Genomic DNA, 26,774 nt, shown 5'->3' on the forward strand with positions numbered 1-26,774 from the left:
TCACAACCCCGAGATCAAGAGTAGCGTGCTCCGATTAAGTCAGCCAGGTGCCCCAGGAGTCTATTTTTCGATCATTTGTCTTGTTTTTTAGATTCCACCTGCAAGTGAAAGCACATGGAATTTATCTTTTTCTGTCTGACTCCTGTCACTTAGCACAATACCTTCTGGGTCTATCTGTGTTGTCACAAATGGCAAGATCTCATTCTTTTTTATAGCTGAGAGGGGTGTCATTCTTGCTTAGATTCGGGAGGTCTGAGCAAGCACAGCTCAGGCTGAAGCTGGCCCCCTCCCCAGCAGCCTGCCCCTTCTCAGAGCTGAGGGCACCTGGTTTTCAGGAACAGCATCCTTGCCTCCAGCTGTGGGGAGCATCCCACCCCTCCCCACGCCCAGCCTGGACACCAGCCCAGTCCAGCAGACCCCCTCCAGCAGTTTCTACAAGGCCTCCGTGGGAGGAGTTACGGCCCCAGGTTTGCAGTAATCCCTCCCTCATCAGGGGTTCTCCTTCCCACACTCCCCACTCTTCCACCCCCACCCCCCCCCAGCCCCCAGATGGGCTCTTGGTTATTCCTTTGACTCCAGCCTCCTACCCACCCAGCCAGCTATTTCTGTCTCAGCGTTTGTCTTGCAGACACTTAGGAAGCACCGTCTCCTGGCCAGGCTGGGTGGTAGGAGTGGGGGAGGGGTCCGGACCTCCTCCTCCTGGGTCGGTTCCCTTCCATAAGCAGGCAGAGTCTCATTCAGTATCTGCGTTTCCTTCCAGCCCAGTTCCTGGCAAGGATCAAGGGTCAATAAATGTGTGCTGAATCCATACGCACGGTCAGCAGAATTGCCTGCCTCTGTGGGTGTGGGAGCCCTGTTTGTCCGGGTCCCTTCTGCCTGTGGGGCCAGAGCTGGGGGACCAATCGAGGACAGCAAATCCTAGGTTTTTGGAATTTGGAGAATCGGTCCCTATGGTGACAGAAGAATAGGTCCGTGAAACTGCAGTCAGTTGGAAATTCAGAGTAGGGGAGGGGCTGGGCTGTTTGGAGCCCTGATTTGTGAGAGGTGAGGCCTTAGCTCTGGCGCCAAAGCTGCAGTGGCCGCCCTGATTGTCTCCAGGCCCCGGCAGCCTCCTCCCATCACCTGGCAAGCTCTGCCTCGCTCTGACTCCAGGACCTGCTCCTTTCCAGAGGGGAAAGCTGAGCTGAGAGTTCCCACAGCTGTGTCTGGCTTCTCTGTCTCTGCTCCCCAGACTGCATCCATCCTGGGATGTACCGTGGTCAAGGAAAAAGGCCTTGGAGTCGACCACTTCCTGGAAGGCCACCAGTGGTCCCCTCCTGGTTTGCAGCCTTGTGAATGTGACCAGTAAGGTCCTGCAGAAGTGACGGGATGTCTCTTTAAGGTTAGGCTGCAGGTACATCTTGTTCTGTGTCTGCCATATTCACTCTGGGGGAGGCCAGCTGTCCTTTAGTGTGGAGAGGCCAACACGGTGTGGACCTGAGTGAGAGTGAGTTTAGAAGTAGGTTCTCCAGCCCCTCGAGGCTTCAGGTGAGATCCCAGCCACTTTCCACATCTTGACAACAACTTAATGAGAGATCCTGAGCCAGAACCACCTGGCTGAGCAGCTCCTGGACTCCTGTCTCTCAGAAACTGTGTGACGTGTCGTTTTAAGCTATTATACTTTAATTTGTTATGTGGCAGTAAGTAATAGTAAGTTGTACGTAAAATAAATAATAGCAATAAACAGCTAACGTACCCACGGTCACCTGACAAGTCACCCCCACCTGCCTTCCTGACAATGGAATGGTGGAAGAGGTTGGGTGGGGGTGAGGACTGGACTTTTGGGGAGAGTAACCCCAGAAATAGTCCCTACAGCTGTGGTCATAAGCGGAGGGTGGATTGATTCTGCTTTTGGCCAGTCTGGCTTTGATCTGGAAGCAGTTCCTAGCAAGCCCCAAGTGGATGGGTACATTGACAGGTCCAGGGCCCTGCCATGGTGCTGACCAGCCACAGGCCGGGTCCACCCCTGAGGGATCCAGGTGAGACTGGGGATCGTTTCTGTGGTGTAAGTGATAGGGCACCCTGAGTCAGAGCATGGGGTTGGGGATTCACAGGCTACAGGTTTCCAGTAGATGAGGGATGCTTCATGCTAGAGCCACAGGGCGTACCACCCTGGGTGGGCAGCTGGCCCTGCGCCCCCCCCCCCCCCCCCCCCCCCCCCCCCGCCCCAGCACAGACCCTGTGACCCTCAGGCCACACTGCGCTTCTCGGTGGGGTGCCTCAATTCTTTTGGCAGCCTGGTAACCATGGTTACCAAAAAGTACCTGGTTGCTGCTGCCTGGAAGGTGTTTCCTCCTGGTGTCCCACCTGACGCCCGCCTACCTGGTCGCTTTGGGCTCATTTCCTGGGCCTCCACAGTCGGGAGTCTTAATGTCTGTGTGGGGAGATAGGGGCTCAGCGAGGAGTAGAAAGTCAGTGCTGGATGCTCGAAGCCCTGGGCTTGGTCCTCATCAAGCCCTGACCTTAATGTAACGGAGGTCCACACGCCTGAGCCAGCAGGAACATCCTACCCGGTGGGCCAGGAAGGGGAGCCTCCCTGCAGCTGCTTGTGCCGGCCAGAGGCTGGTGGAGAGGAACGCTTCTCCAGCCCTGCCTCTCCCCGCACTCACGGTCCCCCCCCGCCTCCCTTGCCCTGTTTATTTTTTAGTGTTTATTTACTGTGTGTGAGAGAGAGAGTGGGGAAGGGGCAGAGGGAGAGGGAGAATCTCAAGCAGACTCCATGCTGTCGGCGCAGAGCCTGACGGCAGGGCTCGATCCCACAAACTGTGACCTCGAACTAACAACAAAAAAAGTGCCCGGGAGCCAAAATCAAGAGTCGGCGCTTAACCGGCTGAGCTAGGCCCTGCCAGGCCCTGTTTAGCACAGTGAGGGGGAGCTCAGCAGCCCCTGGATGTAGGGAGGTGGCAGTGCCCATCCCAGCCCCCGCGCTCACCCCCCAACTTGTGCCACACGCTCACACCCAGAGGGCGGGGGGCTGACTGGACTCCCTTCTCATTGTTTTTTGAGGCCGCGCGCCCTGCAGTGGGTGCCCTGGACCTCAGCTCGGCTGCCTGTCTAGGGTCAGGAAAAGTGTCACGTATGTAAGTTCTGGCCGAGCTTCTTTCTGTACATTGAGACCAGCTCTGAATGCAACGCTGGGGTGGGACAGGCCATCGTCTGGCTGCGTGAGCAAGCAATTTCCTCCTCTCCTTTTCTGCTTTGGGAAAAGGGAAAGTTCCATGAATTGGCTCTAGGAGTTTGGTTTGTAAAATTAAGAGGTGAGGGTCACATCCCAGGATCTGAGCTGACCAGTCTGCCCACTTAGAGCTGGCAATCTTTGGGCAGACTTTTCCTGGAAGAGGGCCCTCGCCAAAACCAGACCCCCTCTGGCACCCTGATCTCGGACTTCCAGGTTCCAGAAGTGTGAGACATATGTTTCTGTTGTGGATAAGCCACCCAGCCTGTGGTCCCCAGAGGATTAGACACCAGAGCTAACTGTTACCAAGTAGACTGGTGGCAGGAGGCTGTTGCTGACTTTCCAGAAGTCGCCGGGCAAATGCCTGCCCCTCTGAAGACAGAAACTAAGGTTCGGGTGTCTAGGCTAATGCTCTTTTGTGTATGTGGCTCCTCCCTGGCACTAGGGTACACAGAAGGACCCCCCCTCCCCCCGCAGAGGGCACACACGGGGTCCTTCCCTGGCACACAGGCACAGACAGTTGGGAGGGTGGGGCCTGAGGAGCCGCGGGCTTCCCCCCAACCCCCATGAGCCTCATCACCTGCCTCCAATCTGACCTTTTCCCCAAAGGCGGCAAGGCAGCTTCCTCCTGGGTGGGGAGACCTGCCTGCCCAGCATGAGCCCCAGAACCCTAGGGAATGTCTGGGCCACCCCCGTCTGGAGCTTGGGAGGGTTGTGTGAAATGAATGAAATAGTGCCAGAATGTTCCAGTCCCCAAGAAGTTCTTAGGGCTGGCAGCTGTGACTGCACGGCCTGTGGCTGCAACAGCGTGTGCATGTGGTAACTGGGCTGTGGGTTTCTTGGCTGCCATCCACTGGAGTCTGGGGGGCACGGTCCCCTCAGACCTGCGATGTGATGTCGGGGGAAGTTTGGAGAAGGGAAGGTGGGGAGGGGGGAAGCAGTTACCTGCTGTTCCTAGAGCAGCCCCTGCCTCTGGGCTTCCAGGGATTGTCCCACCTAGAACTGGGCGGGTGACTGAGGGGGACAGACATGCAGTGCCAGAGACACACAGTCCCATGGTCAGAGCTAGAGACCGAGTTACATAGAGATAGAGACCCCCTCAGAGGTGGCCAAGGCCTTTCCCACAAAGACATACAGACTCAGACCTTCTCTCCCATGTCCTTGAACTTCCTTCAGTGTGCTCTGTGTTTGGGAAGGCCACAGACATGCATCCCACACCCACAATCTCTGGGTGGGGCACCCGTGTTGGGCACCCCCTCAAGGTCTTGTCAGCACAGGAGTGGTTCAGGGAAGGCTTCTAGCACAGACTGATACTGAATTTTATTTCTGCTGTCACTTCGTTGTGTGACCTTGGGCAAGTTACAGAATCTCACATGTAAAATAAGGTTAGTAATTAAGTACCTCCCTGGTAGTGCTATGTGGTTGAAGGGATTAAGTAAATAATCTGCATAACGACAGTTGTTTCCAGCAAAGATGGAGTAGCAGGGACCAGATTTACTTTCTTGCCTGAAACAACTAAAAACTGGACAAAATATATGGAATAGTAGGCTTTTCCCTCAGTGGGTCCCTGAGAAGTGAGAAACCAGTGAAGTGAGCCCTGTGTTGCCCCAGCTGTCAGAAGACGGTGTTTAGGCCTTGACCTCAGGGAGGGGAAGCTAGGCAGAGCTTAGCCGACTTCCTGAGTCCAGGAGGCAGAGCTGGCAGGGTGGGGCTGGGGGGACCACTGCGGCTGGAGTCCTGTGACAGAGTGTCAGCAAGGCGAGAGAAGCCACGGAGGGGACTCCAGAGACATGCAGAGGGTCTCCCTGAAGGCTGATTGGATCACACTGGGAGGAAACTCCTTGAGGCCAGGAAAGGAGCCTCCAGAAACGATTGGAGAGAAAAATCCTCTGAGTTTACCCAGGCTCATCTCTAGCCAGATTGGAAAAGCCCGTAATTCATAGGGCACCTGGTAGAGTATTCGGAAGGACTTGTTCCAGTAGTGAGGGATAATTAGCCTTACGGCGAGTGCCGTTCCTGATAAAGTTTATGAACAAGGCCCCAGGGGATCAAGCTGTCTCCAGACAAAGCCCCAGAACAAAGCCCAGGAATATTTATTGGAACACAGAAATATCCAGCACCCAACAATTACTATTCATGATGTCTGGCAGCCAGTAAAAAATTACCAGGCATACAAGGAAGCAGGAAAATATGACCCATGATAGGAGAAAAATCGATCAATTGAAGTAAACCAGAAATGTCACAGGTAATAGAAACAGTGGACAAAGACATTAAAACTATTGTTACAGTCATACTTCATATGTTCAAGAAGCTACAGGAAAGACTGAAGGTTTGAGAGACCTTCATAGAAACCCACTGAGCTTCTAGACATGGGTGTGATGGCAGATTAGACGTTGAGGAGGAAAATACTAGTAATAGTGAACTGCAAGTATACCCATAAAACCTATTCAAAGTGAAAGAGACTTAAAAAGTAGAAAAGAAGCAAAGACAAGAAAAGCACATTAGTTAGTTGTGGGACAACTTCAAGTGGCTTAATATACATGTAATTGGAGTCCCAGAAGGAGGAGGAAGAGGAGGGAAACAACAACAACAACAACAAAAACCACTGAGAGAAATAATGAATAGAATTTTTCCAATATTGATGTAAACTATAAACCCACAGATCCAAGAAGCTCATTGAAACTCAAGCCTAAGAAATTTGAAGAAAACTACGTCAAGGAGCCTCATAATCAAACCGCCGCGATACGGGGCTAAAACAGTGGTGTCCATTCTTGCCACTTCTGTCCGGCGGTGTAGGGAGTTCAAGCCAATTAGGCAAGGAAATGAAATAGAAGTCACCCATATTGGAAAGGAAGAAGTAAAGCTGCCTGTGTTCAAGTGACATGACCTTATATGCAAAGAAATCCACTAGGAAAACTATTAAAACTAATACATGAATTAAGTGAGGTTGCAGGGTGCAAAATAGATATTTTAAAAATCAGTAGTATTTCTAAACACTGGCATCGAATACTTTTGAAAATGAAATTAAGAAATCTTTCACTAATAATAACATCAAAAAGAATAAAGTACTTAGGAATATATTTAATAAAAAGTGCAAAACTCAGGCTTTAAAGCAACAGAACATTTACTGAAAGAGATTAAAGAAGTTCTAAATAAATGAAAAGATATGTCATGGATCAGAAGATTAAACATTGTTCAGATATTGATACTTCACAGGGGTGCCTGGGTGGCTTAGACAATTGAACATCTATCTGGCCCTTGATCTCAGCTCAGGTCATGATCTCATGGTTTATGGGTTCCAAGCCGCCGCGTCAAGCTCCGTGTCTCTGCTTCTCTCTCTCTCTCTCTCTCTCTTTCTCAAAATACATAAACTTAAAAAAAAAAGATGCTAATACTTTACAAATAGGCCTTTGGTTTTAATGCAATCTCTAACAAGGTTTTAGCTAAGATTTTTGCAGAAACAGACAAGCTGAATTTCCAAATTCATATGGAAATTTAAGCAACCCTGAATATCCAAAATGGTCTTGAAAAAGAAAAGCAAAGTTGGAGGGCTCAAACTTCCTGATTTCAAAACTTATTACAAAGCAATAATAATTAAGACAGTGTGGAACTAGCATGAGGTTAAGCATAGTGACTGGTGGAATAGAACTGAGAGTTCAGAAATAAGCCGTCATATTTACAGTCAGTTCATTTCCAACAAGAATGTCAGGACAACCTAATGTGGGAAGAGTCATTTCAACAAATGTTGGGACATCTGATCAGCCATTCCCTTCTTCACACGATACGCAGAAATTAACTCAAAGCAGATACTACACATAAATGTAAGAGCTAAAACTTTCGTAAAATTTTCAGAAGAAAATGATCCTGGGTGATGAAGGGCCTTAAGCAAAGCCTTTTTAGGCATGATACTAAAAGCGTAAGTGACAAAAGAAAAAGGATAAATTGAACTTTGTAAAAATTAAAACTTGTGCCTCAACAGGCATTATCCAAAAAAATTTGAAAGAGGAGAAAAACATTGCAAAACATGCATTTAATATATAAATATGTATTAATAGGTATTATATATATATAATATATAGGTAACTCTCAACTCAATAATAAAAAGACAACCCAACTAAAAAAAAATGGGTGAAAAATCTGAACAGACATTTCTCCAAAGATATATAAATGGCCAACAAACACCTGAAAAGCCACTCAGCATCATAGCCATCATGGAAATTTAAATCAAAACCACAATGAGATACCGCTTCACACCCACCAGCATAGGTATAATTAAAAAGGGGCGTCTGGGTGGCTCAGTTGGTTGAGTGTCTGCCTCTTGATTTCAGCTCAGGTCATGAGCCCAGGGTCCTAAGATTGAGCCCTGCATTGGGCTTTGCGCTGAGCTCTGAGCCTGCCTAAAATTCTCTCTCACCCTCTGCCCCTCTCCCCCACTGGTGCTCTCTCTCTCTCCCTCTCAAAAAAAAAAAAAAAAAAAAAAAAAAGACTGGCCCCGTCAGTACAGCATATGACTCTTGATCTCAGGGTCATGAGTGAGAGCCCCACATTGGGTATAGAGATTATTATTTACTTATTTTTTTTAATGTTTATTTATTTTTGAGAGAGAGAGACACACACACAACTCCAGGCTCCAGGCTCTGAGCTGTCAGCACAGAACCCGAGGCAGGGCTCGAACTCACGAACTGCGAAATTATGACCTGAGCTGAAGTCGTACGCTTAACCGACTGAGCTACCTAGGTGCCCAAGATTACTGTGAAAAATAATAAAATAAAATTTAAAAAAATTTTAAAGTACAGATGGGGGTGTTAGCAAACTTGTGGAGAAATTAGAACACTTTTACATTGTTGATAAGCATGTAAAATGGTGCAGCCATTTTATTTATTTATTTGATATTTTCCTTTTTCAATTTATTTTTTATTTTTATGGCTCAAGCACAATTAGTTTTTTGTTTTTTATCCAAGTTAGTTAACATGCAGTATAATAATGATTTCAGGAATAGAATTTAGCGGTTCATCACTTACGTATAACACCCAGTGCTCATCCTGACAAGTGTCCTCCTTAATGCCCATCCCCCATCTAGCCCATCCCCCTACCCAGTGCCCCTCCAGCCGCCCTTAGTTTGTTCTCTGTATTTAAGAGTCTCTTATGGTTTGTCTCCCTCTCTGTTTTTATCTTATTTTTGCCTCTCTTCCCCTATATTCATGTTTTGTTTCTTAAATTCCACATATGAGTAAAATCATATATTTATCTTTCTCTGACTGACTTAATTTCTGTTAGCATAATAGTTCTAGACAGTGTCACCTAACTATAGTTACCAAATGCAGATTGGTGGTTACCTTGGGAGTAGGGGAAGGAGGTATCACCAAGAGCATAGGAACCTTTAGGGGTGATGAGCATGTTCACTCTCTGGATTATGGTGATGGCTTCCTGGGCATCACAAATGTCAAAACTTAGCAAATTTTACACTCAAATATGTGCAGTTTATTGTATGTAAATTATACCTCAATAAAACTATTTTTTAAAAAGTTAAAAGCTCATAATTTGTGTAAAGCGTTTACGACTGCTTGGCATGTGGGGTGTCTGGCTGGCTCATTTGGTAGAGCATGGGAATCTTGATCTCAGGATCTCAGCCTCGTGAGTTCAAGCCCCGTGGTGGGAGTGGAGTCTACTTAAAATAAAACTTAAAGAAAAGAGAAAGACTCCTTGGCACATAATATCTACTCATCGAAATTGGCTTACTTTTACTGCCTCAAGTTCAAGGGCTCAAGGGGACTACATGGCTTCAGGAAAGGGAGCCCAGCATCCCCTAAGTGTCCATTCCCTCAGACCTGGTAAGGGCCGGAAGGCCTGAGCTCTGTCTGCTTCCGGTGGAATTCTGGTGCCCTCGTGTGGTCCCTGGGGGTACAGCAGGCTGCCCTCTACTTCCCTCTCCCTGCACCTTTCCCCCTGCTCGGGCCCATGCTCCCGGCTCCATGGAATGTGTGTCTGACTGCCCATCTATCCATCACTTGTTCCCCCTGGCCCAGGTCTCCACCAAGACTTAACATCCACTGTGGAACATATCCTGATGTGCTGTAGAGCTCTGCCTGGTTTCCTCATCCTACAGCAGACATCCCTCCACTGCCCCCCACGATGAGGTCCTCCAAGATTGGGTGGCAGAGGAGGAAAGGAAAGCCTCTGGGTAGAGCTCAGTCCTCACATGGCCTCACCCTAGTCCCCCTGGTCCCTCCCCGCAGTCTCAGAGCTGGTCTCCCTGCCTCTCCCAGGGCAGCCAGGGCAATTGTTAAAAAGCCCCTGTCCCAAACCCTCCAAACCTCCTCACCTTATGGGGCTCCAGCCCCATGTGGGGCTGTGCTGCTTTGCCCCTGTAGACAGATAAGCCCACACACGTGTGCCACCCAAGCCCTTGACATGGCACTGGGCCAACTAGGTGTCCACACGGAAACAAAAAAGTGTGGCAGGACCTCCCATCAATACCAGGTGGGTTGCAGATACAATTTGAAAGCTAAAACGGCAAAGCTTTAACAAAATATACAAGGACACCTTTATGAAATCTTTATGACTTTGGGGCAGGCAAAGGTTCTTTAAGAGAACAGAAATGGTGATACCATAAAGGAAGCTGTTGATCACTTGCACCATATTAAAATTTAAAACTGTTTACCAAAAGGCACTGTTAAGAGAGTGAGAATGTGAGATTGAGGGAAGGTATTGATAATACAGACAGCGGTGAGGAGTTCTCGTCCAGAGTGCACAAGCCCTACAAACCAGTGAGGAGAAGGCATATGAAGGTGGCACAGGCACCGGGAAGACACACCCTCGAGGGAATAGAAAGGCCAGGGGCCAAAGGGAATGTGGATTAAATGCAGTGTGGCATGACCACGGAGCCACCAGAGCTCCGAGTGGCAGAGACGGCGGTCCGTGAGGATGCACAGCACAGAGACGACCCGCGCGTGTCCTGCAGTCGGAGCAGATGCACAGCCACTCGGGAAACCGTCAGGCAGTGGCTTCTGAAGCTGAACAAGCTCGCCCCCCGACCCGACCCTCTGGTCTCTCCGAGGCCAAGTACACAGGTTTTCCGAGAGAAACGTTCGGGCATGTTTGCGACTGTGAAGTGGAAACAACCCAAATCTCCTTCCACAGAAACGTGATGCAGAGACGAGGCCACTGTTGGTGGTGAAACTGACCAGCACAGCCCCCGAGGTGCCTGACTCCGAATCACGTTGAGGCTCCGAGGAGGCAGATGTGAGATTGTAGAAAATACACATATTCGTTTCTGCTCCCAGTTCCTGGCCCAGAGCTACTGAAACCCTTGTGAATTCCTAAGTGATAAGAGCACCAGGACCACCTTTTGTTCTAATGAGCTGACTCCGGGTGGGCTCTGGGATAGAGATACTCACCAGAAGGACCAGCCGTGATTAGAAGCTTGGAAATTTCAGCCCCAGCAACACCCCCTCTTCCGGAGAGAGAGGGGCTGGAATTGGATTTAATGACCCATCATGCCTATGTGAGGAAGCCTCCATAAAATCCCGATCGTATGGGGTTCACAGAGTTTCCATGTTGCTGAACATGTGCAGGTGTGGGGGGAGTGGCACCCAGGCCATAATTCACCCCACACATCTCTTCCATCCGGCTGTTCATCTGTACCCTTTATCATACCCTCGTACAGTAAACCGGTAAACGTAAGTAAATGTTTCCCTGACTTCCGTGAGCTGCTCTAGTAAGTTAATCAAATCCAAGGGGGAAGGGTCATGGGAAACTGGTTTGTAGCCAACAAGTTGTGGGTGACCTGGGGACCCACTACCTGTGACTAAACTCGGAAGGGGGGCGGGCAGTCTTGTGGGACTGAGCCCTTCACCTGGGGATCTCATGCTGTCTCCAGATAGATGGTGTCAGAATTGAGTTAAACCGTAGGACACCCAGCTGGTGTCAGAAACAGAAGTGAAGTGTGTTGTGTGGGTAGCACAGGAGACTCACAGGAGAACAGTGTGAGTAGGAAACTAGTTTTTCTTTTTACACAGACGCGGAAAGGTTCTTAGGGCACAACTCCACTTATGTAAAGTTCACTATGGGCCAGGCTGGCCTGCACGAGGTGGCCGGGTGGCACACACCGACAGGCAGGGTCCTTTCCTACACAGTTTGTGCCCTTCCTGCACATGTCATACATTGGCTGGCTTACTGGGAATTGAAGCGCCCCGGCCTTGCTCCCCCTGTGTGAAGCTGCCTCTCCACCATCACCCTTATGGCCTTGGCCCTCTCTGTCTCCCACCCACTGAGTCCTGTCCCTCAGGCTCTCAAGGGCCTTTTAGTCCAAGGCCCTCTCCTCAGAGAAGTCTCCAGCCCCTCTAGGGCACCCCTTCTCTCCACAATACTTCCTTCTTCCATTGTGTTGCTGTCGGAGATGATCTCATCTACCTGTCTGTTTAGATGTTTGCTGTCTGGCTCCCTTACTCCCCCTTCACATCCCTTATAGCCTGGAAGCCACAAGTGTGTGTTACAATGACCTGTGTGGGATGGGCACTATCAGCCCTGAGATCAGGATGGCCTGGAGTGCAGCTAAGGGCGCTGGGTCCTAGCTCTGCCGTTTGCTAGCTGTGTGGTCAGGCAGGAGTCGCTCACCCTCTTTGTGCCTCACCAGGCTTAACTCTGAAAACAGGGTCTTCTTTGTGCCCCCTCCCAGGATGGATAAGTTTTGGAAAGAGTGCTCAGGGAGGCCTGGCAGAGGAGGCGCACTCTGGAGGCCCATCTCTGAGGCACTGTTACCCCTGCCTGCCTACTCTTGGTGACTGGTTGCGCTGGGGGTGGCAGCACCAGGCCCCGTTTCTTGAAGGAACAGACTCTGTTTTGCCTCCTCCTTCTTGTGCCCACCACCGGCGTCTAGGTCAGGAGAGATGCTCATGCAGAGTAATGCACTTTCCTCCCCTGAACCCTCCCAACCCTCTCTAGAGGCCAAAGCCCATTCCCCTTCGGCATGCTGGCTACCAAGAGCCCTCAGTGGCCCCACTTGTCCCTTTGCCCCCACCAGCAGGTGCAACAGTGCTGCCTGGGAAGGGGCCAGTAACCCTCTGGAGGCCGGAGGAGAGAGGTGCACGCCTCGCTCCACTATTCCACACCCAGTCATCAGCGGCCCACCTCCAAAGGATCTCTAGGAACATTCTGGAAAGGTCATTTCCCCTTTATCATCACTCAGTAACCCTCTCTATTCCACACAGACGACAGGGCAAGGCCCTAAGACCCAGACAGGCCTGGGCTGGTGGGAGGTGGGGGTGGCGCTGCTGGCAGGGCGGGGGGTGGGGGGGGTGGGTTCACAGCAGGTGAGGCCACTTTAAGAGGAAAAGTCAGCCCGGGCCAAGAGTGCAGTGTGGCCTTCAGCTTGGGAAAGAGGAGGCCCGTGCAGAACCGATTGCAGGTTCGCATTCTCTGGCCAGCATCTGACCTGCCCAGGAAGGTGTCCCTCACGTAGCTGGAGGCCCCTCAAATGCCATCTATTTGTGGCCTGGACCTTGACGGCTGGCAGGAGACATGTGACCACAGGGATGGGGTATTTTTGGCAGTGGGGGTGGGGCCTGTGTGGTGAGCCCAGCACCATGCCGCTCTGGGACAGGCAGCTCGGACGCCCAGCTCCACTGCCCTGGCTGGCCACAGGGTCCCAGGTATGACACTGTTAGTCCCTTGTTCCCACCCCAAGAAGTCCGAAAGTCAGACAGCCCCAGAGGGACTTTCCCAAGGGCCAGAGAGGAGGGGACATTTCAGTGGGTCAGGAAGCCACAATGCTCTGGTCTCAAGGAATCTTCATCTCAGCACCGGCCTGACCAGAGTGACCTCCCACCTCCCAGGGTGCGGTGGTGGCTGGCCAAAGGTCAAAGGTCACCTCCCATAGGAGGCTGAGACACTAGGGGCTCTCAGGCAGTTGGGGTCGCCTTTGTTCACAGAGATGAGGCAGGCGAGGGGGCTCTGCTAGCTGGGCAGGCCTGGGTCAGGGGCGCAGACCTTGAGGATGGCTCTAGTAACCCGCTGGGAGTTAGGAGGCTCATTTCTGCTCTGTGACCTCCTGCCTAAGCAAGGGGCAGAGCCAGGTGCTCCCTGGTGACCTCTGAGTGGGCTCTGGCCAGCACTAGAGTGACCTTGAACTCAGGGGAAGCCCGGAAACCTGTCCCAGCCAAGGATGGTGGAAGGTCATCTCCAAAGGCTGGTCGCTTGCTGGACGCTGCCACCCCTCCTCCGTGGCCAGCTGCCACCGTGGGCCGTGGGGACAGGCCAGAGTTGACCATCCCCCACGTGAACTGACTCCCAGTGAGTGACCCTTGAAATGGGTTTTGCTGTATGAAGTTTACTTTGGTACCTACCGTTCTGCAGGAAAGCTGGAGAAGGTGAGGCTGACCTAGCTGCACAGAAAATGCTCAAAGATGAGACGTAAACCACTTCTGGGGACAAAAATTCAAACACAAGGAACCCTGTTTTCTTAGTGTGCCTCACTATTTGATTTGCAGAATGTAACGTATGTCATTACACGGTTATCATCAGGGGTCAGTTTGGAAGCAGGCAAAGCGGGAGCCGCGCGTTCTCTAACTCGGAGGAAAGGTCGGGTTTGACAGCAGCTCAGCTTCCCCCCGGATTCCCTTTTCTGCTCTCTTGCAGGACATAGATGGAGTGCCGGCCCCCGAGCCGAGGAGGTGGGGGGCACCCCGGGGACTGGGCAGGGTGCTGGCAGCGTATGCTGGCCTGTGTCCGGGGCCTGGGTCCGTGAAGATCCCACCTAGCCTCAGGCTGTGCTGCTCAAGCGCCTCTGCTGACCTGAAATGGAAAACTTCCAGTACAGCATCCAGCTGAGTGACCAGGACTGGGCCGAGTTTGCAGCCACGACTGAAGAGTGTGGCCTCCCGCGGGCCAGCCTGGCCTCTGCGGATGAGCTCTTGTCCAGTGACATTGACCAAGGGGACAGCAGTGGCCACAGTCCCCCTGGGCCTCCACCCCTCCTCGAGGGGCAGCCGGCTGCTGGGGGGAGGGGCTGGCCTGGTTTCAAGAAGGAGGACAAGGCCGCTGCCCGGCCACTGGTCAGCAGGTCTTGGCGTGAGCCGGTCTTGGCCCCGGGGGCTGATCAGCAGATGCCCGGCACGTCCGCACAGTCAGAAGCTTTGCCGTCCCTCGCATCTGACGCCGCCCCTCTAGGTCACAGCTCGTCGCTCCCAGGGCCAGCGTCTTCCAGAGACGAGATGCAGAGACTTCTGCAGGGGCCAGCCCCCCAGGACCCCGATCCTAGTCCCCCTGGTGAGTCTCCTCAGAGCCCCGAGTCTCCCGGCTGCACCACTGCTCCCCAGAGGCCCCCCGGCACTCCTGGAGCCGCGCCACGCAGCCCTGGCCGGAAGAAGAGGCACGCGGCCGGAGCCAAGGGGGGCCGGTGCTCGAATACTCCGGGCTCCGCTCCCACCCACCTGGGCTCCCTGCTGCCTGCTGAGGCCAGGCCCAAGGAGGACCTTGGTCTGGCTGGGTCCAGGGGGAAGGGTCTCTCGGCTGGAACAGCAGAGCAGACACCAGGAACCAGGCAGAATGGACTGAGTCCAGAGTCTGCAGGAGCGCCTGCGCAGATGACCAAGCAAGGAACAGATTTGGGTCTGTCTACACCAGTCCCTACAACTGAGCAAGGTACGGACCCACTCAGAATGACCCCCAGAGCCGAGCCACACACCGCGTCCACACCTGCCCAAGAGACTCATCCGGATATCTCCGAAGCTAAGTCAGATGTGGCTCCGTCTACAGTCGCCTCCAAGCTTCAACCTGACATGGCTCTGTCTATACCTGCCCCCAAGTCTAGACTGGACATGGACCTACCTGTGGTGGGCCCAGTGGTTAAGCCAGAGGAGGACTCATCTACACTTGCTCTGCCTCACCTTGTTTCCAAGACCCGATCCGATGCAGGTGTGTCTACACCTGCTCCCCTTCCCCGGGCTGGGCCTGACTTGGTGGAGGTGGAGGCTGCCCCAGTGGCCAGGCTGTGTTTGAGCTCTGTTGTGTCTCCAGGAGGACACCAAGAGAAACCCAGAGGGGAGCCTTCGGCAGGTGCCCCTGGACATCACTCGGGGGAGCCCCCCCCACCAGGCTCTGTTCAAGCACCCAAGAAGAAGAGAGTGCGATTTTCCATGGCCGTGCCCAGCCCCGAGGAGCCAGGTTTGGGAGAAACCTCAGGCCCGCCCTCACCAGCCACAGCCCGGCCCGCGCCTCCCAGGACAGCAGCCGGGGGCCGAGACAGGCCTGGAGGCTGGGATGCCGTGGCAGTCGGGCCCCGGTCCCCCCAGCCTCGGATCCTCAAACACCTGCCTTCCCCTCCCCCCTCTGCCTCTGTGGGGTCTAGGCCCAGGAGCAGCTTTGCAGTGACCCTCCCAGAGGCCTACGAGTTCTTTTTTTGTGACACTATTGAAGAGGAGGATAAAGATGCCGTGGAGGCGGCAGAAGCTGACCAGGCGCTGGCCGGAGTACAGTGGCCGGACACGTGCGAGTTCTTCTTCCAGGACCGCCGAGCCCAGAGGTCAGGGCACTGGGGGGGCCGCTCCGTGGCCCACCCCCCACAAGCTGAGCCTGTGCCAGCCTGTCCGCCTGGAGACCCCGTGCCCATCTCCATCCCCGAGGCCTATGAACACTTCCTTGGGGAGGACGTGTCGGGGGGCGTGCTAGAGCTGGCTGCCCTTCCCCAGCTGCAGGCCACAGAGCCCCCCGGGTCGGTCCCCTGGGGAGTGGGGTCTGGAACCTCACCAGAGCCTAGCCCAGTCACAGCAGAGCCGCTCAGCCTGGCAGTCAGGCAAGCAGGTGAGTGTCGCGTGGGCCCCGGGGCTGTCCAGGTCCCGGGATCGTACTGTCCAGAGAGTTCAGCCAAGCAGGTGAGTGTCGCGTGGGCCCCGGGGCTGTCCAGGTCCCGGGATCGTACTGTCCAGAGAGCTCAGCCAGGAGGGCTGCTGGGGAGGGGCAGGCTAGGACCCCGGGTCGTGAGCCCTTAGGGGGGCCTTACGGATGATCCGGGAAGGAAGGACCAGCTCCTGGCCATCCCAGGACACAGTCCAGGTGGGGTGGATTAGGCCAGACACCACGGCCACTCAGGAACTTGTCTCTGCACCGACCGTCATTCTGTATCCGGGCCCAGATGACAGCAGTGCCGTGCCCCCGGCCTCTAGCACAGTAGACACCGGGACAGCTCACGCTCAGGCCTTGCTGCCTGCTGGGTCGGGCACTCAATAGACTTTCTCTCACATTTCCCTGCAAGATATTTTACAAACCAGGAAATGGTACCCCAGCGGCAAATCCTGCTGAGGTCAGCTTGACTCAACTGCGCCACACACTACCCTGTGTCTTGGGACGGGGTACTACACGGAAGAAGTGACTCAGCGTGTCTGGGACAGACGAGCCTGGGTGGAGCCGGAGCACAGAGCATGCTTCTTTTCCCTAGGAGAGCCCCGGGAGCCTCTCACCTCGTTTACCTTCAGCCAGAATGACATGTGCCTGGTGTTCGTAGCCTTTGCCACCTGGGCTGTGAGAACATCAGATCTGCACACCCCAGACGCCTGGAAAACAGGTTTGGGGGCCCTGGGGGAGGAGTGGGCTGGTGCCCAGGATGACAGCTGGTGTCCAGTCTCAGCTGCCGGGCCAGCAGGGATGAGGGGTGCGTGGAGAGGCACAGATTTCTCCCCGACCCACCCCTAGTTCTGCTGGCCTCCTCCTGCCCTTTGAGGGCCAGGCCGTGTGGATAGAAGACAGTGGCCAGACCGGAAGGCAGCCGGCACTCAGGAGGCTCTCTCGTGCTTCTCTTGCAGTCTTGTTGGCCAATATCGGTACCATCTCCGCCATCCACTACTTCCGCCGGCACGTGGGGCAGGGGCGCCGCAGCCGCAGGCCCAGCCGCAGCCGCAGCCCCAGCCCCAGCTGGTAGGATCCAGGCTTGGTCCAGGAAGACACAGGACAAAGAAGTGGCCCCAGGGGCTCAGGACGAGGTGCCGCCTCAGGTCTTGCCCTTTGATCCCTGTGTCCTATGGCATCTAGGAAGGAGCCAGTGTCCTCGGTCCTGGCTCCCTTGGATTCCACCCAAAGGTCTAGCCAGTGGCTGAGGCCAAGGCTGTGCTCCACACCTGGAAAGAGGGAGATTCTGGAAGGCTGGGTGGGTAGGGCTGAGCAAGGAGCTGGTTAGTAAGGTGGCCAGATTAGCAAATAAAAACATAGGGTGTCCGGTGAAACTTGCATTTCAGACATGCAGTATTGGAGATTGTACTAAATTACGCGTGGCTTATCTGAAATCAAATTTAACGGGGTGTCCTATGTTTCATTTGGTGAGCTGGGGTGAGAAGCAGGACAAAGTGTTGGAAACTAGAAGGTGTCAGTGCAGCAGCAAGGCTGCAGCTGGAAATCCGGGCAGGGGGCAAGGGCGAGGAGACTGGGTGGCCTTCAGGTGGAGGGGGCGTGTCCCAGAGACTGTCTGCCCTCTTTACAAGTGGACTGGGGTAGTGAAAACCTCTGAGGCCTCTTTGACCCCTGAACCCCAGGGGCGTGTGGCCAAGGCCTTCTGGGCTCCTGAGACCGTGAGCAGGAACCCACAGGGGCCTATAGGAGGGCGGCCCTAGCAGGGTGAGGGTCCGTAGGGCAGAGGCTGGAGCCCCTCCTGTGGGGAACCCTGGACGAGGTACAGGGGCAGAGTATGGTGGTGTCAGGTAAAGGGACTGAACATTTGGGGTTGTCCCGGGGCTTTGTGGAGCCAGAGATGGGGCAGGAACGTGGGTGGGAGGCTGGTGGCGGCAAAGCAACGGAGGCTACCAAGCTGGGTGCCGGGTCGGCGTGTGCACAGGGTCCCCAGGACAGGGGACTTCTGGCTGCTGAGTGGAAAACGCGGGGACACGCAGCACAAATAAAATCTTTATCTTTCTTGTTTAGTCTCTTGTCAGTTTCTCCCAGCCGGCCGCAGTCCACTCACATTTGCCCGGAACACCCTCCTGCCTCTGCTTGTGATGTCTCAGACTTCGCTGACCTCCTACCCTTGTGCTCTCTGACCTCACGTGCTCTGACCCTCACTACTCTTTCTCAGCCCTCTGGCCTTCACACCTACGCTGTTCTCCCACCCCCAGGTAAAGCCTGCACCAAGTGGCCTCCCCGTGTCTTCCCTGGAGGAATGGTTCAAGTTTGGTCCCTCCATGCATCCTGCTCTGATCTGTGTCTGACCTGAGCAGTGTCACCAGGCCATCTTCGGTATGAGGCCCTCTGCCTGGCCCCTCCAGAGCCCAGGGAACCTCAGAGTTCTGGAGACCCCTGCACCCTGTTGGGGTCAGACCCTGACTCAGCCTTCGATGGCGTTCAGGTATTGGATGCTGGTCAGCCTGTGGCCCTACAAAGAAAGACCCAGCTCTGCTGCAGACCCCCACTCCCGGGTTAATGCTGGCGGGTAGTCCCAAGAACCAGCCGGCCCAGGGGCCATCAGATCCACTGGATGAGCCCCCCACCAGCCTCAGGTGCTCCGCGGGGCCAGCGCTTGTGGGAAGGAGATGAAGCTTTGTCCCAGATGTTGTCATAGCTCCTGAGGGGATGGCCACCTGGTGGGGGGGGGGGGGGACAGAGATGCATGTGCCTTCAGGAAGCAACACCCAGAGCTCCCTTCAGAAAGAGGCAAGGGCCTTCACTCACCTGAGGGAGGCAGCAGGGGGTCAGGTGAGACTTCTCTCACAGGGGAGACCTGGGGACCCCAACCACAAGTCTGAGATCTGAGCCCTGGGGAAGGACGCTTGGAGACCAGCCCACGAATCTGCCAGATCCCACCCCTACCTTTTCCTCCCGCATCTACCCTTCCTACAGCCTCCCCCCAGCCTGCTGCTGCTTCCTGTCCTTGACCTGCCATATCTTCCCTGTTTCCGTCTGTCCTGCTCCCCCAGGGTCCCCGAGGCCACACACTGTTTCCACCTCCCCGCAGAACCCTTTGCCCAGCAGGGGTGGGTGCTGCTACTCACATGCTGAGGGGAGTCTGGGGGTGGTGGACCCTGGCCCTGGACAGAGCCTCGGTGCCGCTGAGAGGCTCGCGGCTGCAGGGCTCCCTTCTTGGAGAGCAAGTGGGGACCGGAGAGCCCAGAGCTGGGGTCAGAGACAGGCACAGACACAGGGACCGAGGGGAATGCGCTCGAGGACTCAGGTCCAAGTGAGCTCTGCATCGCGCTGAGGAACTGCAAGAAAGGGGTGGTGACCTGAGGCTCTGGACCAGAACCTCGGTAGAGCTGAGGGATCCCTGTCCCCGAAATGCCTTGGACCTCAGCCTGTGGACACATCCGGCCCTTTCCATCCCCCACGGGGAACTGACCTCATCCAGGCCCTGGACATCTGCGATCTTGTGGTAGGAGGTAGCAGGTGGTGTGTAGGGATCAGCATAGAGCGGGGACCGTGGGGCCTCCAGAGGCTGGTCTCGGGCCTCGGGGTTGCCCTCCGGGCTGTGCTTGCTCAGCTGCAGGCAAGAGGCAAGAGGGACAGGTTTCCTGAAGAGGAGGTGGCCTGAGTCCTCCCTTCTCTGAGCAAGAAGGCCTCTAGGTGGCTCCAGGGCCACCCGGGCCTGAGAAATGGAGGCCAGGGAGATGAAGGGTGGGATGGAGAACCGGGTCAGCGTGCTGGGCTCACCTTGGTCAGGTCCAAAAACAACGAGGTGGCCGGGCCGGGCCCCTCAGCCCGGGCCTTGTTCCTGGGTGACCGACTGCTGCTGCTCCGTCTCGGCTCTGCCCTCTGCCTGCTGGTGCCGGTGCCGCCAGGGTTGGCCTGGTCCTGTGGGGACCAAAGACCTTCCAGAAGGTTCCCTAGGGCCCTGACCCACTCAACCCCATGAGGCTGCACAAAGTTCCCTTCAGTCTGAGTCTCCTCCCCTGGGGAACTAGGGTCCTGCTTGAAACGGGGTGCCATGGGGGTCCAGGTTCCCCAACACAAACTGTCCTCGTGACTCCCTGCCCCCTTCTTCTGCCTATCCCTCCCCACTCCCAGATGCTCACAGGCACAGGCTGGGCGGGGCAGCCTGTGGTGGACGGCACTGAGGATCCAGGGAGAGAGTGGCTGGTGTGCGTGGACGGGGGTGCTGGGCACCCTGAGCCCCAGCTGGTTCGTCCATCTGAGGAGAGTGAGCCTCGGCCACCACCCAGGACCTGGGCACCAGGGGGCAGGCAGAGGGGAGGTGAGACAGACAGCGGGACCCCTCTCCCTCCCCACCCACCCTTCTGCCCAGAACCTGAGAGGTGGGTGCAGCGTCTGGCCTTGCTGGCCCCTCACCTGTGAGGACACCCGCAGCCCTGGCAAGCTCTCAGGGCCAGGCGGTGGGGGAGCTCCGTCCCCGTGGGAGACCGTCTGCAGGCAGAGCAGCCAATGGCTGTAGTCCTCGTAGCTGGCACACAGCACGCGAATGGTGTTGATGAGACGGCCTAGCACACGGACACTGTGAGGGGGCCTGGCAACAGAAGCCCCCCGCAAGGCCCCACTGAAGAGCTGGGGCACCCGGGAGGCCTGTGCCCGCCCTCCCAGCCCAGGCCTCCAGCCACCTTCGATGAGGAAAGAGCGGATCCGCTTCTCCTTCTCCTCCAGGTTGATGTGGATGGCGCTGAGTGGGAGCTCCCCCTGTGGGGGCAGTGATGAAAAACGGAGCCTCAGTCTGGGGTGGGTGCAGCCCCTGTGCCTCTGCCTGGGCCCATAATTCTGTCTCACCCTCCAGAGCCGGGCTGGGCCCTCAGAGCACAGGCAGGGGGCAAGGCAGGCTGCGGCTGGCATCCCCGAGGGAGGTCAGTGCTCCCCGTCTCTCCTGAGGGATACCTTTACCCCTGGACTCTGGGTAGGGCCTCCATCAGCCAATGGCAGGCACAGATGGATGCTTCTGGGGACTGGTCCCCTGGGTCACCTATTAAGACTGGGGGTAGGGTGGGAGGGATCATGCAGGAGACCCCTGTACGTTCCTCAGTGACTGAGGGTAGAAGGTTACTGTGATACACGTGACAGACACACTCCAGCTCGAGAGGACCCTCACACACACACACACACACACACACACTGGAAAATGTCCGCTCGGAGGTATAGGCCCCTCTCAGAGATACTGGGGGCCAACACAAGAGTGCCTCCCAGGAGGGGTTCTGGCCCCATGCACCCTGCCTCGGTGACGGTCCTGCTGGTGGTGGAGGATGCTCTGGCATAATAAGGGGTCCGACGCAGGGGTCCCTCCTTAGCCACATCACAGCTGAGACCAGACTGACCAGGGCAGCGGGCCAGGTGGGTGGGGCCAGCACACTCTGTCCCAACAGGCCCCGAAATACAGGTTCCTCCGGAGCCACTGCCCTCTCCCACCCCCACACACAGGGTGTCTCCCTGGGGCAGGTCCACAGTGGGGAGGGACCCACCTTAAAGCAAAGCCCATCTGCTTCCTCAGAGAAAATGGCCAGTGATGTCGGGTACAGGACCAAGAGCCGGTCCCACTGTTCCTGCAAGGGAGTCAAAGGCAGAGGGGGGGCTCGACCAGTGTGTGCGAGGGCCTGGACCCCGTTCCTCACCCCCCCCGTCTTTTGTCCCCTCCTCCATTCCCCCTCCCATCCGTCCTGTGCCCCCATGTCTTCATCCCTGTGGCCCCATCTCCTGTCACCCCTGGGCCCCCCCGCCTCCCACGCACCTGTGAAGGCAGATGCTGAAGCTTGACCCTCGAGGCACAGATGGCACTACCCACCATCTGACGCCCCGATGCTGTCCGCAGCCGGGTCAGTCTGCGCTGCAGAGTCCAGGGCAGCTCGTCCTCAGGGAGGCCCTAGTGGAGGGGGGTCGGGGGCAGGCAGAGGGTGTGGGCGCAGGGGGGATGGAAAGGGGGGTGGGGGTTCCTGGCACTCACCTGCGGGGGCGATGAGTGGCAGTGCTGCAGCCCTCCCGCGAGGGCCATCTGCTTTTCCAGGTGGTACAGCCAGCGGCCCAGCTCAGCCTGGCTGGAGCAGAGCACGAGAAGGGGAGCAGGCAGCGGGCCTGGGGGTGGAGGAGTGGAGTGGGCTGGGCCAGCAGCCCACAGGAAAGGCCCTGCCCAAGGGATCCGTGGGCACCCCAAGGCCTGGAACAGGAGGAGCCTGTGACACCGTGTGGGACCATCGGCCACTAACAGGGCCACATTCGCAGCCCTGGAGGTCCCCTACCCGCTACCTTGCACCCCTGCCCAGCAAACGCTCATGGGCACACTGGAGGAAAAGCCAGGACCCCCCAGTGCACTCAGGGTCCCTCCATTGTTCTGAAGCTCAGCCAGACCGAGGTCCCCGAGCAGCCCCAGCTAGAGGTCCCTCCCGGGGGCCAGGTCCACTCACGCCCCCCACACACCTGTGATCTGGAAGGCAGGCTCTCTGGATCCCTCGAGCGGGCAGACACTCAGCTCCATCAGTGGTAACAGCCCCTGCCAGAGCACGGGGGGGGGGGGAGAGGAGGGCTGGGGGACCCCTAGTGGGACGTGGATGCCCGCCTCCCAGGAGGCTGCTCTCTTCCTCTACCCCTAGCCTCCGCCCTTTGCCTGTTTCCCCGCACCTGGAAGGTGAGTCCTTTGGAACCATGGGCCTGGAAGTACAGGTAAGAGGGGAACAGCTCCAGGAAGCAGTCGCTGATGTCCTGGGGGAGAGCAGGGCTGCCGGTGTGACGGGCTGGGGGTCAGGCCCCAGGCTGGTACCCGAGCACCCCTGCCCCCTCCCCGCTCGGCCCGGCCTGGCCCCACCTGGCTGTGCTGGAATCGCAGCTGGACCTTGGCATAGTGTATAACCTTGCCCAGATTCCTCACAGGCACCCTCGGCCGCCCCTTCTTGAACACACTCAGGAACGGCTGCTCTAGATTTTCTCGCTGGCTCTCCAAATCTGGGATGTCCTGCGGGGAGCAGAGCTCAGGGGAGGGGGCCTCACCTGGGACCAGCTGCCCCGCCCATACACACCCCTACAGTTACACAATACAAAGGTTAGGAACACACACACACACACACACACACACACACACACCATCGCTCATAGGTACAGAACCGTATACACACTCACAGCTTCTTAACGTGGAAGTAGTGGGAAGATACACACACGAGCGAACACTGCCTGCCAGTCATAAAATTACATGGCCCAGTGGTAGAGACAGGGAAGTCTGAACTCAGCAGAGATCCAACCCTCATTTTAGACATTTCCTCAGCTGCGTACCCTTGTGTCAGTTACTCAGCCTCCAAAGACTTGTCGGTCAGAGGGGTTTGGGGGCATCTGACGGAGACGGTGCTCGAAACACTCCCATGCTTGTAGTGTTGGCTGTAAATATTTAATACCTGGTTCTACAAAGTGGGGGAGGCGATTTCGATGTAAATACTCCCACCATGGCCCATTTCAAACTACCAGCATGTCAGTGACTGGGGAGCTGGAAAAAGATGCATCAGATCAGCCCTTGAGAGTCTGTGCCGACAGCTTTGGCACACCACGGCGGGCCCCTTAACCTCACCCACAGAGAAGCCCAAGGTCCTGGAAATGGCTCAAAGGGTCCTCTGTGATCTGCCCCCTCCTCTAGTCCTGTTCTCTCATATCAGGCACAGGCTGCCTCAGGGCCTTTGTACTTGCTGTCCCTCTGCCTGGACTACTCAGGCCAACTCTCTTCTCACCCATCAGGACTTGGCTCAGATATCACCTTCTCTAGGAGATCCCTTCTGGGTAACTTTGTAACCTTCCCTGATCCCTCTGCACACCTTTCCTCCTTTACTTTTCTCCTTAACGCCACCACATCTGACTTATCATATCTTTTACTTGTTATCTGGCTCTGTCACAGGGATGGGAATATCAAGAGAATGGGGTCTTTGTCTATTTTGCCCACTGCTGTATCCCCAGGGCCTAGGCCAGGCCTGGGATGTGCTGGAGGTTCAGTGCCTGTCTGTTGAGGGGAGGGGTTGTCAGTGCCCACACACGCTTAGCTGATTCTGGCACACAGGGGGTCCTCTGCGGTCGGGGGGGTTAATCATCAGATTGGGAGTCGGATAGGGATGGGTGTTGACCTGACACCCTGGCTGGAAGGGCTGAGGTCTAGGGGCTCAGGGGCGAGTTGGGGCCATGCTTCATTTGGGTGCTAGCAGGGGCCGTCTCAAAGGCTGCTGAGTCCCGGCCAAGCTAAGCCACCCCTTGGGCAAGCCCAGGAATGTGAACAGGCTCACGGCTTCCTGGCCTCCCTGACTCTGGGTGGGGCCTCCTGTACCCACACCCAGTGTGGGGAACAGCTCAGGGATGGGACCCATGAAAATTAGGCCATGGAGCAGGAAGGGCCACACAGCTGTCCCTGTGGCCCGGGCCCAGCCTTAGGGCCCAGGGAGGAGTTAGCTCATAGCTGTGGCAAGGTTGGGTCATTTGTAGGTTCAACCTGCCTGGTCCCCTTTCCTGCTATGTCCTGGCAAAAGAGGACCACCAGGGCCACCACACCTCACGTGACTCCACCAGGGTCACATGACGTGTCCCAGGCTGGGACAGAGAGAGTCGAGGTCTGAGATGCGACCACATGGAGGGACTCCAGCCCAGCCCAGCCAGACCCTGGACAGAGTGCCCTGCCCACTTCTCTGAGACAGCATGGTTTCTCGAGCCAAGCACTTTGCCTGCGGAGAGCCCCGGGATCACAGAGGGCAAGAGAGGGGACAGGGGTGGGCTTCCCAGCCTGAGAGGAACACGTTGGAAAGGTGAGCTCTGGAAGCCCACGCCAGCTGCTAGGCCTCAAAGGGGCAGTGCGAGGACAGAGGGATGCAGGGTGTGGGCCCTGGCCCAGAGTCACAAATGTTACTGCTTCTATGTCTCCCAAGAAATTGGAGGCTCATTTCCCTCACGTGCCGGGGTCTCTGCACATAGCAGAGCCTCACCCCTACCCAATGCTATCCAAGCTGGGGAAGAGGGCTTGGGGTCTCTCCCCACTCAGCTAATCCTTAGCCTCAAGGAGGTGGGCAGGGTGAGAGGGGGTGGAATTCAGTTCAGAGGCGGGCCTAGCACACGGGAGCCACATCCCTGCTGTGTGGCCTTGGGGGGGGGCGGGGCACAGTGGGCTGCTGTGGAATGAGGCAGTAGTGGTTGCCGAGATACCCCCTGGGAGAAACAGGTCCAGAGTAGGTGAGAGGCTGGCTCACTGTTCACCTAAAGCCTCTTCCTCTCAGAGTAATGACAGAGGGTGGGGGTTCACAGCCACACCACCACCGTGACACCCGCGCCCACGCGGCGACATAGATACATGCGCTTGGTCCATCTCGAATATGCCTGGACGTGCTGTCCCGCGCCCAAGTCCTGGGGGTGGGCAGACACCACAGGCACGGTTCTGAGTGGACAGCCTGACCCTGGGGCCCCCTCCCGCGTAGCAGAGAGACTCCCGGAGGCCCCGCCTGTGGCCCGCCCCTGCCCGGTGCTCCCTCGCCCCACTGACTCAGTGTCTCTCAGTTTCGCTCTCCACTCAGACTTTCGGCCGCATGAGCTCCCTAGGGTGGGGCAGCGTCTGCTTCCTCACCTCACTCGGGATCTGACTCCCCCTCCAGGCTGAGGGGGTAAGACCCTGGGCTGAGCGAAGATAGGACAGGCACACACAGCCACACGGAGACCACCGCCACCGCACCCCCGTGAGCTGGGACACGCCCACCCGCCTGCTCACCGTCCCGGGGACGTAGTAGAAGATCTTGTCAGCAGTGGTGTCCCCGTCAGGACCGGCCTCGGTGCCAAACAGGCCAGCCAGCTTCCTTGCGCCATCCTCTCTGGGGACAAGTGAAGTGGGGCTCACAGCCTGGCCCCAGAGGCAGACTGAGGGACACCCTGTGACCTAGTGGCCGAGGCTGAGCTCCCCCCACCCCCCGCCCTCACCTATTTCCCTTCAGCGAGGGCTTTCTGGAGAAGGAGGCCCGGAGCCTCCTAGGGGCCTGAGGGACGCAGTGGCTGTTCCCCATGGGCGGCGGTAGTGGCGTGCCCCAGTGGAACAGGTCGACTGGTCTGTGTCCCTCGGTACTGAGCCTCACGTCCCGCCTCCCAGGCGGGGCTCTGGGAAGTCTTGCCCTATACCTAAGGGCCGGACGAGGGTGGAGCCTTTCTGGGAGGGACCCACCCTTCCCTGGGCCCAAGCCTTTCAGCTCTCTGACCTGGTCCTCCACACACACAGGCTAGGCTGGAGTTGGGGTGGGGGTAGGGGTGTGGGGGGTGGGAAGAGTCTTCTCCTGGGGTCCAGCCAAGAGCACCCATCTTGGCCTCCAGTCTGTACAGCAGTCGCCTCAAAGGCCTGGTTTATGAGTATGTGGCCTGCCAACACTCGGGTTGGGGTTGCCTGGGGCTGGAGCTCCGTGAGCCCAAGGATCCCCCCCCTCTCTCCCCTGCCTGATACAACCCCTCCCCACTGAGAGCACACATCCTGTTTCCACCCAAATGCCATTGAGTCACCACTGACTAAGGGGGTGTGTGCTTACTCCCAGCTGCTGAAACAGGAGTGTGCAACTTCAGGGAAGGGGAAGCCAGGACCCTCCCGCAACCTCTCCGTCCCTGGCCAATGCCCAGAAAGGAGGCCACAAACCTCCTGGGTGTCCCCAGGACCATCACGGTGAGGCAGGGG

The 26,774-nt window shown here is 56.3% G+C and overlaps 2 protein-coding genes across 5 annotated transcripts; one reads left to right on the plus strand and one right to left on the minus strand.

The window, feature by feature from the left end:
• Positions 1-12,902: 12,902 nt before the first annotated feature.
• Positions 12,903-18,113, plus strand: PERM1 (PPARGC1 and ESRR induced regulator, muscle 1). Of its 4 annotated transcripts, none has more exons than XM_047085539.1 (3): positions 12,903-16,012; positions 16,647-16,772; positions 17,011-18,113. In XM_047085539.1, exons 1-3 carry the CDS (start codon positions 14,011-14,013, stop codon positions 17,124-17,126), a joined length of 2,244 nt encoding a protein of 747 aa, XP_046941495.1. In that variant the 5' UTR covers positions 12,903-14,010; the 3' UTR covers positions 17,127-18,113. The 4 variants fall into 4 exon arrangements, with proteins under 4 accessions (XP_046941495.1, XP_046941496.1, XP_046941494.1 ...); XM_047085540.1 differs by having other exon boundaries at positions 12,903-15,127; positions 15,230-16,012; positions 16,647-17,088; XM_047085538.1 differs by having other exon boundaries at positions 16,647-17,088.
• On the minus strand, positions 18,089-26,148 carry PLEKHN1 (pleckstrin homology domain containing N1). The gene is made up of 16 exons (XM_047085543.1): positions 26,039-26,148; positions 25,833-25,932; positions 22,920-23,066; positions 22,736-22,816; positions 22,535-22,607; positions 22,065-22,192; positions 21,852-21,983; positions 21,586-21,666; positions 20,740-20,815; positions 20,474-20,622; positions 20,200-20,349; positions 19,838-19,978; positions 19,527-19,667; positions 19,183-19,392; positions 18,863-18,911; positions 18,089-18,771 (listed from the first exon to the last, which is right to left on the minus strand). The coding sequence occupies exons 1-16, from the start codon at positions 26,119-26,121 to the stop codon at positions 18,656-18,658; spliced, it is 1,857 nt and encodes a 618-aa protein (XP_046941499.1). The 5' UTR covers positions 26,122-26,148; the 3' UTR covers positions 18,089-18,655.
• Between the last annotated feature and the right edge of the window lie 626 nt (positions 26,149-26,774).

This window comes from Lynx rufus, unplaced genomic scaffold (assembly GCF_022079265.1).
Source record: "Lynx rufus isolate CCGP_SWC_20201006 ecotype Redwood Valley unplaced genomic scaffold, mLynRuf1.p SCAF_2, whole genome shotgun sequence".
Classification (NCBI taxonomy): domain Eukaryota; kingdom Metazoa; phylum Chordata; class Mammalia; order Carnivora; family Felidae; genus Lynx; species Lynx rufus.

Bases quoted from the DNA above. Each gene is read 5' to 3' on its own strand.
- PERM1 (XM_047085538.1), top strand. From the start codon at position 14,011: ATGGAAAACTTCCAGTACAGCATCCAGCTGAGTGACCAGGACTGGGCC. The intron at 16,013-16,646 runs GTGAGTGTCGCG...TCTTTTCCCTAG, and splicing joins CCTGGCAGTCAGGCAAGCAG to GAGAGCCCCGGGAGCCTCTC.
- PLEKHN1 (XM_047085543.1), bottom strand. From the start codon at position 26,121: ATGGGGAACAGCCACTGCGTCCCTCAGGCCCCTAGGAGGCTCCGGGCC. The intron at 23,067-25,832 runs GTGAGCAGGCGG...TGCTCCCCGCAG, and splicing joins TCTACTACGTCCCCGGGACG to GACATCCCAGATTTGGAGAG. The intron at 19,979-20,199 runs GTGAGCATCTGG...TGGTCCCCACAG, and splicing joins GCCCCGCCCAGCCTGTGCCT to GACCAGGCCAACCCTGGCGG.